General features: G+C 40.7%; 1 protein-coding gene across 1 annotated transcript in view; it reads right to left on the bottom strand.

Moving 5' to 3' along the window:
* Positions 1–791: 791 nt before the first annotated feature.
* TENM1 (teneurin transmembrane protein 1) overlaps positions 792–14,329 on the bottom strand; it is a 161,562-nt gene continuing 148,024 nt past the window's right edge. Inside the window, exons 24-28 of the mRNA XM_009877141.1 lie at positions 10,017–10,313; positions 5,503–5,890; positions 3,621–4,841; positions 2,992–3,134; positions 792–1,744 (exon numbers count right to left, since the gene is read on the bottom strand). Coding sequence (XP_009875443.1) covers positions 986–1,744; positions 2,992–3,134; positions 3,621–4,841; positions 5,503–5,890; positions 10,017–10,313 — 2,808 coding nt within the window. The 3' untranslated portion in view covers positions 792–985. The remainder of the gene's footprint in view (positions 1,745–2,991; positions 3,135–3,620; positions 4,842–5,502; positions 5,891–10,016; positions 10,314–14,329) is intronic.

The raw sequence follows: 14,329 nt of genomic DNA, 5'->3' as shown, positions 1-14,329 counted from the left end.
GATGGGCCTGATCCTGCGCGGCTCGTTGTCACTGCAAGCGCATGGGCCCTGCCAGCTGGGTGTTGAGGGTTGTCCCAAAAGCACCGAGCTAAAGCCCAGCCCAGAGCATATCGGTGTCAATGGAGGGACTCCTGTTGACCGCAGTGCTCACACAGCCCTTCTTTGGCCACACCAATGCCCAGACAAAGGCCAGCAGTGCTGTGCCACCCTGTACCCATCCGCCGGGAAGACTGGCAGCTCCCCATGTGCTGCTGGACTCCAGCATCGCCCAGGGCCGAGGGAAACCGTGGGAGAAAGGCCCTCATGCGCAAAAGTAGACACAACGTGTCTACTTTACTGGGTGGATGGGAGATGGCTACAGCCGAGCAGAGCTCGAGGCCACAAGGAACAGCCTTTACCTACTGTGTCCAATACAAGTCAGGTTTCCCAGGTTAGAAAATCCCTTGGATTGTGAGGAATGACATGTGAAGGGTTGGTGAACAACTACAAAGTTTCCATACGCAGTCTGGTTTCTGTATGCAATCCCTTGAATTTATGGGGGATCTCGCGAGGATAAAAACTACCCAGTAAATGTGGGTTACAGAATCAGGCTATAACCTTTTAAATGATTGGTGAGTTATTAAACCAACAACAATAAAAAAAGTTGTGTTTCTTTAGAAGGCGGCAGAGCACGCTGCGCTCTCCCCGACCCTGCGGCATCACCCTGGACCCTCGCGCGTGGGCTGCAGGGCTCTGCTGCCAGGACTCTGCGCTGGGAATTTTGAATACTGCCACACAAGAACTAAAAATTGTCACTGTCATCTCTCAAAGAATTAAACGAACAATATTAAAATACCATCTTCTGTCACATTTAAAGGCAGTTGGATATGTTTTTTCCTCTATATTTATATATACAGAGTTCTGATCTAGAAAAAACAATACAATAAACCGTTTTACGTTTAAAAACAGGCAGTCTTTGGTGACGCAAAGGCAGAGATTTTCTTTGTTACCTTCTGCCTATTTCACTCTGTCTCATAAAGTGAATATTATTGGCACTGTCAGAAAGTTCAAGATACTGCTCCACAGATAAGACAAAATATCCATCATAGCCTTGTACCCGTCCAGTGCTTAGAAGCTGCTGTTTCTCTCCGTCTGTCCATGCCCTAATGCCTTCTTCCCCTTCCTGCAGCCGTCTCTGCTCCTTAGTCCAGGCCTGAGCCACGGCTCTCTGCCTGGCTATCTCCAAGACGTGGTTTTTTTCTTCTTCCACTGTTGTTCCATACCGAACGTTGAAGCACAGCGCGCCGTGCTGGAGCTGGATGTCAGCGAAACGTCTAGTCCTCCCGTTGATGACAGAAGTCATCTGCGACACTGTGACGTTGACACCATTCTCCAAGATGCGTCGCCCTCCAGTGTTGCCGATGAGGGCCAAATCTTCTTCCAAAGACCCCAGCTTTATGAAGTAGTGCGTGTCTCGGCCCTCTATGGTGAAATGCAGGTTCTCCAGGTAGTGAGCGTTGTTGAGGATGGCAGCAATACGCCGGCTGTCCTCATTCGCCACACCTATAATGTCAGCTGTCACGATACCATCCTTTATAGCGAATTTGATGCCTTTTCCGAATACTGAAGGAATGGCTGCAAACCTACGCTGCTTCACTCCCTCGTAGCACTTGCCGTCGCTGTACCTGGGTGTCATAGGAAGTTGATCCAAGGATATAAAGTTTCGGAGTTGTTTTTGTAGCTCACACTGAATACCAAGGATAGTCTGGAAAAGAAAATACCCAACAATGTTTTCAGGCGAGGCACCTTGCAGTGCATTGTAGTGTCTCACAGACCCTACTAACCTGTTAATTGCTTAGAATGGATCTTCAGTTTGTTTGGAAAACATCATGCACATCTACAGATCTTGGCTTTCTAATCGCCTAAGGTATTGCTTTCTGTCTCTTGGACTATTTCATTTCTAGAAAACTAATGGAAAATGTGCTTATCACAAATGCTGTTCCTGTATTTATTCTTCCTTTTTTTTATTCCTGCCCCCTTGCACTGTTATTCTAATGGCTGGCCCTTTGACTCTTAGGCATGGGAAAAGCTAACTCAAAACTGTGCTTTTTCATGTGATTCTATGCTTAGTCTCTGTGTGTTTAATTATATCTCCTGTAAAGTAGCAGAATAGTTTTTACAGTCCACTCTGTAAGGAAAGCAGGAAGTGAAGGTTTGAAGGCGCTAGAACAATAGGAACCATGCAGGTATACCTGATCTGTAGCTCCTGCTCCCCACTGAGGCTAAAACCAACCTCACTCCAGCCATCTATTTGTCTTTTAACACTATACCTATTACTACATTTTTCTGTGCCTTTGTAATAGCTTCTTTAACACCTCAGTTACAATTTTACATGCTCATGCATCTACATCTGGAACAAGCTCTGACCCTCCAGCCCTCTGCGCTTTGTGCAGTCATTTGTGCATGGGGAAGGAGTGTCTTAAATGCTGTGAATGTGAACTCACAACACTTTATACTTGCTTTTCCTGACTACTTTAGAGAAGAGGCATCTTTACTCTCTCATCTTTCCAAAATCATGCATAGCAACATTTCTGTTGTCCTGCAATAATTACAGAGAGGTACAGACTTGTAAAGCTGTTTTACTCCCAGTGATTTTGCATCTCTTTGCTAACAAAGGTGAAAATCTGTTGTTTTAGTTTTTTAATCCCACAAAAGTTGTAGCTTTTTCAATTTTCACATTACCCTTTTTCCTATCTTCCCCCTTAAATATGGATAGTTTCTCTGTAAACAGCTGCAAAGCACCTTCACTGTGTTGCTAAAAACTTCCCCTTCAACTTCTCCACCACTCGGGTTCCAGCACATAATTAACAACTGTGAAGTTTCTAGCATTGTTAGGCTATTTGCTTTGCTTACTGTGTTGAAAGATATAGTCACATTTTTTTCCTTGGTCTGCAACATTTTCTAAAAAAATTCCTTAATTATCAGAAGCAGCTGAATGGAGTTTTTGCTAACCTTTCCAGGATCCCACTCTTGGGTTTTTGTTTGAAGCTGTAGAAGTTCGTATGTTGTCTCCAAAGCTTCTATCTCTGGTTTTGGGAATCCAGGTAGGACATTGTGCAACTGGAAACCAAATAGCTCTAGCCAACTTCCAATGTCTACAAAACAAGAAGAGGATGCTGGCAATAACACAAATAAATCATAGAAAAAGTGAGAGTAGTTTGCAGAAATCCCAGCTATGCAGAAATAATGATTTCACATCCATTTTTGTTTTCAGTACTGGTTTCAGCACTTATGGTAGCAAACTAATTATTTGATTACAAAGCATAGCTATATTCAAATCAATAGTGTACCTTCTATCGATAATAGGAAAAATTCAAATTAAGCTGCCTTTGTTCTTCCCCTAATTTTAGCACTTAGAAAAGCAGCAGAAACAACTATTAATTATTTTCGTGGTTACCATAAAGGCTATAGAAAACAGATCAAGCTCAGTAATATGTTATCTATTAAAGAAATGGCTTCAAAATATATAATATTAGAGTGAAATAGCAACTTTGGATGTGTGCAAATAATTTCTGGAGTCTTCAATCCATACCAGAATTTGATAAGAAGTTTTATTTTCATGAGAAGTGTCTTACTTTTACCTGTTGTATACTTAGCAACATCTTGGATTCTGCCAACTGGGTAATTATTTTCAAATGAGTAGAGATTAAACGGTTGTGGGACAGCATTCAGGTGTTTCCATATATGATGATTTGGTGTTGTCCACCGACCAGCAATGACATCATAGTCCCGCTGACCCAGATGAACCAATTTAGTAAGAGAATCATAGAGCCCTCCATGAAAACCAATGATAACCTCGAAATCCGGATTAGTGTCCTGGTAGATCTCTCCATATGGGGTGTACAAAATTTCTTTTATGACATGGCCCCGACTGCTAAATACAGCTAGAGGTGTTCCAGTATTATCACAAGCAACATAATATTCTTCTCCACTGCTTAATTCCATTGCAATGAGATGACCTTGAAGGTCATAATATAGGGATGTTATTTCTGAGCTAGTATGATTGTACAGGTGAGTAACTCTTATCGGGTTGGAGAGATCAGCATAGAAGAACTGCAGGTGTTGTCCTAGGCTTGATTTGCTTGCAACACGTCTTCCAAGACCATCATAACAGTATTGCACTGTCCAGCCAGACACCTTGTTGTACGCTTTGTTCAGCAGACCATTAGCATTGTACTCAAAGATCTCATTGCCTCTTTGCCTGAGAAAACCATCTTCGTCCATTTTGTATTGAATTTCTCCAAGTCTGGTAATGCGATCTCTCAGGTCGTATCTCAGAGGAGTGAGGCGCGCACTGTTCCCATGGCTCAGCAAGTTGATGTTGCCATTGAGGTCATAGCTGTAGCGCCACTGGGTTTTATCATTCACAGACACAGTCTGAAGTTGGCCGTCAGCATCATATTCGTAAAAATATCTTGTTATATTGGCATCTACACCTACACGTATATCACAGATCACCATCCGACCCATATTATCATACTGGATGGTCATCCAGTAAGCGATAGACTTGAGAATTTCATACTGCACTTCAATCACCTGACCATTGGCACTAAAAATTTTGGTATGTTTCATCACAGTGGTGGTTATAACTTGGTTTAAATCATAATTAATGACACTGAATTTTCCAAACTGTTCAGTCCTGCCAGAAACATCGACGTAACGGTATAGATCTATGGGTAGAGGTGTCTCGTTTATCATGGCCTGCATGCTTGTGACACGGAAGTTGTTATAGCTGTAGTCAAATCTGGCATTTACGAGCCCTTCTTCACTAAACCTGAAGATCTGGCGACCAATAAGTGGACCTGTCCAAAACAAATAGGAAAATGAGGAAAAGCAAGAAAAATAATGGATGATCTAGCACAGATCTAGCACAGACAATGGACTCAAAATATATCCTTCAGCTCTGTTGCTACTTGACTGTCTCGAGAAATACCATTAACTAAGAATATGTTAGATTATTCTCTCACAAACTTTTCTTAATGCTTGCTCTACAAAATACTTATATTTTATTAACATTTGTTTAAATGAATGCTATTTTATTCATAATTACGGTTTCTATTTACTTACAAGATAATTCTCAACTAGATTTATTTTACATGGTGATTTCCTTTCTCATATAAACAGTCCTTCTGAATTTATGTTATATTATGGTATAAACAGAAAAACTTGAAAATACAAACAATAAACCAACTTGATTTAGTATTTAGCAAATATCAACACAGTGGAATAAAACCAATCAAACTTTGTAAGGGCTATTCCATACTAAGCAGTAAAAAGAAAGCTGTATTTCAAATGGGACAGCTATATATGCCTATGGACACAGATCTGGAGATATACACACATATTTTTCTATTGCAGCATAAAATATAATAATCTGTAGACATAAAAATAATGAAATTTCAAGACAGGTAAGTGCAGGATCAGAGCCAAAAACTTTAGCAAAGTAGTCACAGTTAGACAAACCTGTTTGCCTGTATCTGATGGTACAGATGAACCCATCGTGCATTAAATGTATTGTTTTAATAACCCCAGAAGATTCCTCGTAGGTGAACGTGACTTGAGTAGTATCATAAAGAATCTCAGAAAGTCGAGACTGCTTGGTGTATTTGTAAAGGACTCTGCGTCCTGTCCCGGGATATAATGTTTGCAGGAGCCGTCCGTCCCTGGTGACGTCCTGTATGAAAGCCGCGTTGCTGTCTGGAGGGGTGTAGATGTTGCGGTAGTACCCGACGGAGAGCATGGTTTGCAAGGCATGGCGCACCATGCTGGGCATGGTGACCGACAGCAGGTAGTCCGACTGGTCGTACTCAAAGATGTAGCGGCGCTGGCTGTGCAACAGGAGCATCACAGACTGCAATCAAACAGGAATGGCAGCGTGAGAGGCTGAGCAAGCAAACAATTATTCACCTACAAAGTGCCTGAAGGTTAAGGAAATGCTGCAACAACCATGCACTCTTGTAGTTTGCTCTTACTTTCCAATTCCAAGTGAAGCTTTCAGCTCCAGGAGACCTGGTCGGCAAGGTGGTACAAAACAGGAGGAGAATAATAAAACGTCTAGAGGTAAGGACCTCCAAGTGGAAGGCAGATGTGGCTCTCAGCAGCATTTCAGCCTCATGCTGACTTGCTATGTTGCTCTGGAATATTTAGGTCATCCTCCCAGGAAGCAAAAATGGAGGGAAACTCTTCCTCACACGCAGGCAGAGCACCTGCACCAGCAGATGTTTCTAGGGGAGGTGGAAAGGGGAAACTTCCAACGGTGTGTACAAGGTGTTCAGCTTTTATTGGCACTCTGCATATCTCTAGCACAGACCTGCCCCTTTCTCTCTATGTCTTCTATAAAATGAACATTGCCCCAGAGGTCACAGTGTGTCCGAGCTTACAGACGGAGGAAGGAACCATGCAGGTTCTTTAGTGTGACTACTTCTATCTCTGTTTTTTAATGTTTACAATTTCCACACAGCTATTTGATAACTGTCAGTTAACTGTGTCTGGTCAGTGAAATCTGGTTTGTTTGCTTGGCAGATGAATGTACAAGCATAGCAGACCTTTTTCTGTGCAAATTGAAAGTTTGGGTTCTATAAACCTTTTACCAGTCACATGCAAAATCACAGTGTCACAGAGTACCAGCTAACTGGTGAACAGTCACTGTAGAAACAAGCATAATGAAAACACAGAGTGAAAAATGTATGAGGGAACTTTGTGGACTTCCCCCAGCTCCAGTAACAGGCTTGGACAGACCAGAGCTCTGCACATCCCTGCCACCCTGTCTGAGCCAAGATGGAGCACTGACGCTGCCCAGTCCTTAGCACCCAGCCCAAGCCTACTAGGCACATATGCAAATTTATCAGGCTTCTGCATGATTGAGACATCATGCAAAACAAAGTCTTCTGGGGAGTGGTGTGGCTGCTTTTTCATAGACTATTGAGGAAAGAAATCAGAAAAAAAAAAAAGTGATTTTGTTTTCTCTTTAAGCTCAAAAAAATCTTCTTTGGGAAGAAAACACGGAGAGCTCAGCCCTGCAATGTGTTAAGTAACATTGGCCCTGAGCCACTTTGCTCTGACAAAGAACCCAAGTGCTTATTCAAAGAACCGAAGACAGGCAATGCCTTGGCCATCTTCTCTGCACCCCGAGATCTGTTTCTTCCTGCCCTTGGTGAAAGACATCTGTCACCTGCACAGAAGCCAGAGTGCACCAACATATGCTACTCGCAAGTTACCCTTGGCCAACCGGTGACGACAGAACAGCTTTATACTGAGCTTTTTCCTGATCACTTTACTGCTGGTCTGCCAAACATTTCTGACAACACGCATGGTGTTTATTTTCTTTGCAGTTTCAGTCAAGAGTCCCCGATCTGCAGTAAACCGCTGACTGAACTCTCTCCCAGCACTGATGTGACGCCTCTCTCTATATACTGCTCCCGGGCCTGTTTTTAAGCTGTCGGCCATTGACGGAGGATGAATAACAAGATCAGAAACATCTCCAATATAACTTTAGTGCCCCTGTGTGCCAGTTTTACAGCACTTTGTGGCTTTTACACTTTTGTCCAGGATAGTAAAAGGATAGATAGTACAAGGATTGGAAACTTAGTATCCTCTCTAGCCTATTAGAGTAAAAAAATTCCCAATTCATCCTAATAATATTACAATAGACTTTTCAACTCTGTGCATAAAATGGGTTCTAGTTGCTTTAAAGGATTTTCATCAAACATCCCCAAAAGCTGTCATTTTATGAAAGCAACTAGAGCCTGGTCACCTATGTCATGACTGATGCCGCACAGTCTATCAAGACAGAGCCACTGGTGATGACTTGGAGCTCGACTGGGAATCACAGAAAAAGCTGATCCTCACCACTAGATGTCATTTGTGTCCTGCACACGCTTGCAGCTACTGGTCGGTTTGGTGGGAAACGGTACGATTTTGGAAGAAAGCTTGGAAATTCAGAGGCTTTTATAACACCATTATTTAATTAAGGAAAGTGACCAAACCAAGAAGATCTGAATTTCCTCGGTAAAAATATTTACAATGCTACTATCATAGTGCTTTTTAAAAACCTAAACTATTGCAGCTTCTTTTGTAAGGGACAGAGATTTTTGAAGATGTACAAATTAACTCATCAAATGCTTAAAAAATGAAGAATTAAATAACTGAATTGGAAGCAAACTATATAATTGATTTTTTGATAAAAGGAATCGTTGGGTCTTATGAGATGTCAGACAAATTTTAGTAATCATTACATAATTAACACAATGAATCGACTCTATTGGAGCCACAAAGTGATATTTCAATGTACAATTTTGACAGTGAATTCATCTATCTTTGGCACAAGGAACGAACAGTGATGAAAGTGCATTAAATAGTTGGGAGATTTTGTCCATGGTGTGTATGGCTTTCAACAATTTTAATGACAAGTTATAGCATAACCCAAGCCTGCTGCTACCTGAACCCAGTAAGCATTTGCCATTTGCTTCTACAAGATCAGGATTTGGCCACTTGTGCAGAATTCCAGAATAACAGTTTAAAGTTACGTGACTTCATTTATAAGCTTGCCATGAACTAAGAACAGACAAAGTGGTTTGTAAAGATAAGAAGCATATATCTTTCAAAAATTATGGTCTATTAGGCCCAAAGACAAAAACCAAAAGATTCCTCCAAAAGGCACATTGCCCAAATATTTGAAAGCTGTATTAAATGCCCATTTACTTGTAATTTGCAAAAGAGCATACAGACAAAAGAAACCCTGACAAATTTATCTGAACCAAAGTTCTGAAGCTTCTAGAGTTTGCCAATCTTGTTAACGTGCAAGAACCACACTGCATGCAGACAAGGAAGGAATCACATTTTTACGCATCCTCCACTCTAAATAATTTTTTTTTCCTCTGGGTTAGGTTTAAGTTTTTTGAGGATCAGGCTTAAATGCATTCAAAATAAATACAGCAAAGTTTATCTTAAAAGTACACATTTGGAACTTTTATATATATAAATAACTTCAAAGTGATTGGATTTCCTGTGTGCAATACCCCCCATCAGTTTTACCTCGCCTGCTCCCTCCTAGCCTCTCCCTGTGGTTAACAGGGTCAGAGAAAACATTCTGCAAACTCAGAGTATATTGGATAGTCCAAGATGTTTCTATTTAAAAAAAAATAAATTAAAAGGTCACTGTCTGATTGTATTTTCACACTAAGCTCTGAAAGCTTTAAATATACAGATTGGCTTTTTGGTTCTGAGAGACAAGATGATGCCAGATGAGATGCTTCTACAGATGAATACGATGCTGTACGTCCTTAGCCTGTACAACACCTATTCCCCCTTCTTGTGACTGTTACCTATAGACATAGGTGAAAATTACAGTATTCACGGAATCTAAACATGAAGCCACTATAAAAGCAGAGCAGTAACTCATTTCATAGTTATATTTCCCCCCTCGATAGCCCTCACAAATACTGAAGTAATCTTTCTCCCCACAGGATCGATCCCTTTCTTACAGCACAACACTGAGTGGGTTCAAGCTTGTACTCACTGGCAAATAATTTTGGCCTAAAAGAACTGTGTTTGTCAGGAGGCAACAGTTCGTTTTTGGTGACTGTCATATTTTTGACTCTGTTATACAGGGGGCAACATGTTTTTCATCAGTGAGTGTACTTTGTTCACTTGAACTTGAACTGAGACCAAGAAGTCATCTCTACTTACCAATTAAACAAATCGGAGGTGCTAATAACTCTCTTCAGAACTAAATAGTAGCAGGTTTGAACTGGTAACACATAGGTAACACATAGTATGTCCAGAGACAGGTACCAGAACAGGTAACACATAGCATGTCCAGAGACATTTTTATCTAGTTATGTAACTGTATGCATCTTCTGTTTAAAAGGACTTAAATACTCTTGCAAGAGATAGCATTACAACATAGTTTACAATATATCTATATCAAACAAAGTATATTTGCCTTTGTACAACACTCCACTTTTAAAATGATTTACCTTTTCTAAATACGTGTAACTCCATATTTTACCATCTGCCCATGTTCTGGAAATTACGTTCCCACTTGGATCATACTCCATTTTTTCAGTCCACGTTCCTCTTTGGATATAGGTGACTAATCCAGAATGTGAATAAGTGATATTGACCTCATTGTATTTGCTGATGGGCGACCATAAAATTGGGCGTCCTGTCTGGTCATACATAATCCGAAGAGTGAATTTTCGGTGATCATCATAAATCTTTCCTGTTCTTGTTACATGATCAAAATCAATGGAGAGCAGGTTTCTGTTGTGGGCCTGAACAAAAAGATACAGTTAGGTAAGAAAACAATACATCTTAATTACAATACAAACATTTCTGTGTCAGCTCTAATCAAAATGTGCAATGGTTTACCATGACAATGGAGAATTTAGGCCTTATTAAAGACAAGAGAATAGAAAATATTCAGATGAGAAACAAGAGGACCAAGGAAAAAAAAAGCTGTAATAACAATGTATAATAACACATTCAGTGTTATACTTTGCATTACAGTATGTTTAATATTTCCACGTGCTAAGCTCTCATCTCTGCTCTCACCTTTTCCTAAGTTTTTCTTCGTTCTTCTCAACTTCCACCTCTCTGTGCATGGGGTTTGTGATTCCAGCCAAAGATAGGTAGTTAAGCCCTCAAATTAACAAAACTGTCCTATCTCACACCCTCTCTCTTAAGCTGGGTGGCTGCTGGCAGGTCAGCTGCTGCTCTGGGACAGCCCATGCCAGGTCACACGCTGGAGCCGCAAAGGGCAGAGCTCTGCTCGCAACTCCCCAAGACCCTGCTCACCGGTGTCCTCACACGACTTCACAAAACCACCCCAGTCCGCTTGGCTTGGGACAACCAGCAGTTCCTGCTGCCAGCCATCGTCCTTGTTGCGGCTCTCTCACCACATGTGGGACCTGCAACATTTGTTAAACTCACCCTGTCCGGACAGACTAACAGAGTGAGCGTGCCACGATCTGTTAACATCTATGGTCCAACAGCAAAATGCAAAGGGGAACACTGATTCTCAGTTTGAAAGCTGGGCAAGGTTCACAAAGACAAGGCATACTCATCCAGTGCTTTCATCATCTACTTCCCTACATCATCCTGTCACTGGGCAATTGCTATTAAACTTCACTGAAATTAGAGATATAATTTAGGGAACCATAAGACATTGTTCATGGACTTGTCTTTTTCAGATCAATGCTCGGTGCATTTGTATTAATATGCTGCATTTTACCTAATCACGTGTATTAATCTACTCCAATTAATAAATTCCTTGCAGCAGAGACAATGTCAGCAGTGGCAGCACAGTGCACAGCACAGGGCTCGCTCCTTACTGAGACCTGGAGCCATAGCCATGAAGTAAGTGGTTAAGAAAACCTGTTTAATAATTCAGTGGCAGTAGTGATAAGAAAAAATATTTTTTTTTCCTTTCCCTTTTCTGTTTTTAGACACAAAATAATTTGAAAATCTAGAAGAAGCAGGTGTTCTTTCTTCAACTACCATTCCTGGGGTTTTATATATACACATGTCTAACTTTAATAGTGTTCATTTACAATAGCTGTAAAATACCTATATTCCCCTGTAGACTGCTGTAACTATCACAATTTATGCTCTAATGCTAGTTAAGGAGCCCAAGTAAAATGTGACGCTCAGTTCAACTATATTTGCTTGTATACAGTCTGATGGATTGAGTTTATTATAATACATTTCTTTGTAAACTTCTCACAATTTCTGAAAACAAACGCTCTTGGTGGTAAAATTACTGAAAAGCAAGCAGGGGATGTAGCCTGTCTCACATTAATTTACTCTCTATGTACATATTTAATATTTGTCTTGCTATTAATTATTATTATTGTAGAATGCAGTTAGCCAAAAGGAAAGTCGTGAATTCAAATTGCTTGCAATCTGAGTTTCAGGGACAACACAACAAATAAGAATGAAAACCAAACAGAGGCAGAGTTAGCAGCAAAGTGGATGGAAGCAGTATTTGAAAGCTCATAGAGTTAAAATAATCTTCAGGAGGGTGCCATTACTCGTGTCCTCATTTGTTTACTTTCTTCTGCTGGATTTCAGTTAAACTGAACACCCTTCTCAAGGCGAGACAGGGAGATAGGTGGGTAGCAGACCTCATTTCATCATTGCCACTGGAGAGCCAATTCCAGATCCCACTGGCTCCTTCACAACAGCTCTTCCAAGGTACACACAGTGCCGCAAGGAGCCCTGTGAGAGGCTGGAGCTCAGGTTCTCTTACAAGCCAGGGAGAACTGGTTTCTGAAAGCAATGTCAGGTCAGATTTTCAGCTGATTAAAATAGGTAGAAAATTCAGCTGACTTAACTAATAATGTTATTATTGAATTTACTGTATATTATTAAACATTCGTTGGCTCTGCTTCCATCAGTTTTACAGATAGAAAATTTGCAGAGTAAATAATTGCATAAACGTGCACTTTCATTCTCAAGCCTAAACTGTCTACAACATGTAAATCAGAAGAGATGATGCTATTATTTCCTTGTCTTGTTTTGATTTGAGTCAATGTAAACTGACACACACTGGCAGAGAATTTGGTCTCATCATTAGACGTTGCTGTAAGACTGGTACATAAAGGGAGATCATTTGCTAAATGCAGTAATAAACATAGCTGTCAAAGCCTGTATCTGCAGGACTTTTGAACTGTGGCCAGTGAATTACTTCCTTTTTCGTTATAAAAAAAAAAAAGCAAGCAAAATAAGTAAGGCCAGCGAAGCATTCAGTTTTCAATTTTGTAGATATTCAGTTCTAAAACCTGGACTGCAGCCAGTGCCAAGTTCCTCTAAGTTATGCAAAAGACAGTAGGGAACAGAGCTGCATTCTAATCAGTATATTACTATGCATCATGTTCGTTGGCTTTTAACAACAGCCTTTGCTTCATTTTTAGAAGTCAATTAAAACTGCAGTTCAATTGATAAAAAAGAAGTCTTTGCTAGATTGAGATAGATGTTAAAAGGCCTGATTGTACATAGATTTATTATTAATATAAAATGCATACGTGCTTACCGACTATTTTATACACTTTCAGGAAGCACCAGGGCAGGCAGTTCCACACTTAAAAGAAACCTGTGATTAATTCCTGTTTCCCACATTGATTCAGATGCTGAGATAAAGTTAGATGTGTGTTCTAGCATTTCAGTTAACTTACTCACTTCTGCTCTATTTCTAGAGCAGGGAATTCGCACCATGCAAAAATCTGACTTTTTAAACCACAATGTTTACAGCATTATTCAGAATGTGCTAACAGTGGCCTCTTTCCAAAACTAGAAACAACAGCAGCAGAGTGACATGCCTTCAGGATGGCTGCTGATTGCCACTGAGAATCAAAAGGGCTAGGACCAGACTGAGAAGGAAAAGCTTTCCTCTCAACTAGGTCATCCTTTACCTCATCCCCAGTTACCTGCCTTCTAATTTACACCTCTCAGCACTCAAAGCCGTTTGTTTCAATGATGGTATCAGGACTGATCTGTAGGTAACATCTTTAAATCTCATCTCTATGCGTTTTTTTTTTCCCCTCAGAAAACTCTTCCATTGTGCTGGGTTTTATTTTCCCTTTAACTAAGGGCTCCTGCAAGACTGTTCATTTCCATTGAGATAGGGTCCAATCCCCAGAGCTCTTTACATATATTTTCAAAGTTCAGCATAGTTCTTTCTGCCCTACATTGCAAGCTTTCTAACACACCTCCTATTATGTCAGTCATGGCATATTAAGTGTTCAAAAATTTCCTTTTAAAAATCTAACTCACTAGAAGTTTTCAGAAGGTCTGACCAACACCTCATCCAGCATAAGGGCTTCTAATGATGTTACATTTCTTTTCCCAGCAGTACTCGAGTATCAACAGTAAGCCTTAAATCCGTTTCATTATTTGGCATACTGCTTCAAACACACTATATGATGGTATTTTTGCTCCTGCTGTCCTGCATATTTCCTTTAATCACCAAGGAAAGATAGCTGTCTCTGGGTAAAGTCTGCCACTTCTCTGCCTTCCTCATTAGGTGCATCATTCCAGCTCCTTCCACCTCCATCAGCATCCTATGCAAACTTCTCAGTGCTGAAGATCAGTTCCAGGACCCATGAAATATCACCTGTCCTCCAAAGCCCTTCTCATTGGCAGCAACAGCTTTTATAGTCCGTTTGCCCCTTTCTCTTGTGTCTAGTTACATGGTGTATCCTGTGCGCAGAATACTCCTCCTCTCCACTATCAAACCTCATTTAATGTGCTATCCCACCAGGTTCGCTCCGGCCTTGCCCTGCAGCCCTCA

Source organism: Apaloderma vittatum, unplaced genomic scaffold, assembly GCF_000703405.1.
Source record: "Apaloderma vittatum isolate BGI_N311 unplaced genomic scaffold, ASM70340v1 scaffold7339, whole genome shotgun sequence".
Classification (NCBI taxonomy): Eukaryota; Metazoa; Chordata; class Aves; order Trogoniformes; family Trogonidae; genus Apaloderma; species Apaloderma vittatum.
The sequence above is the reverse complement of the archived record's forward strand: the minus strand, read 5'-3'. Positions and strand labels throughout refer to the sequence as shown.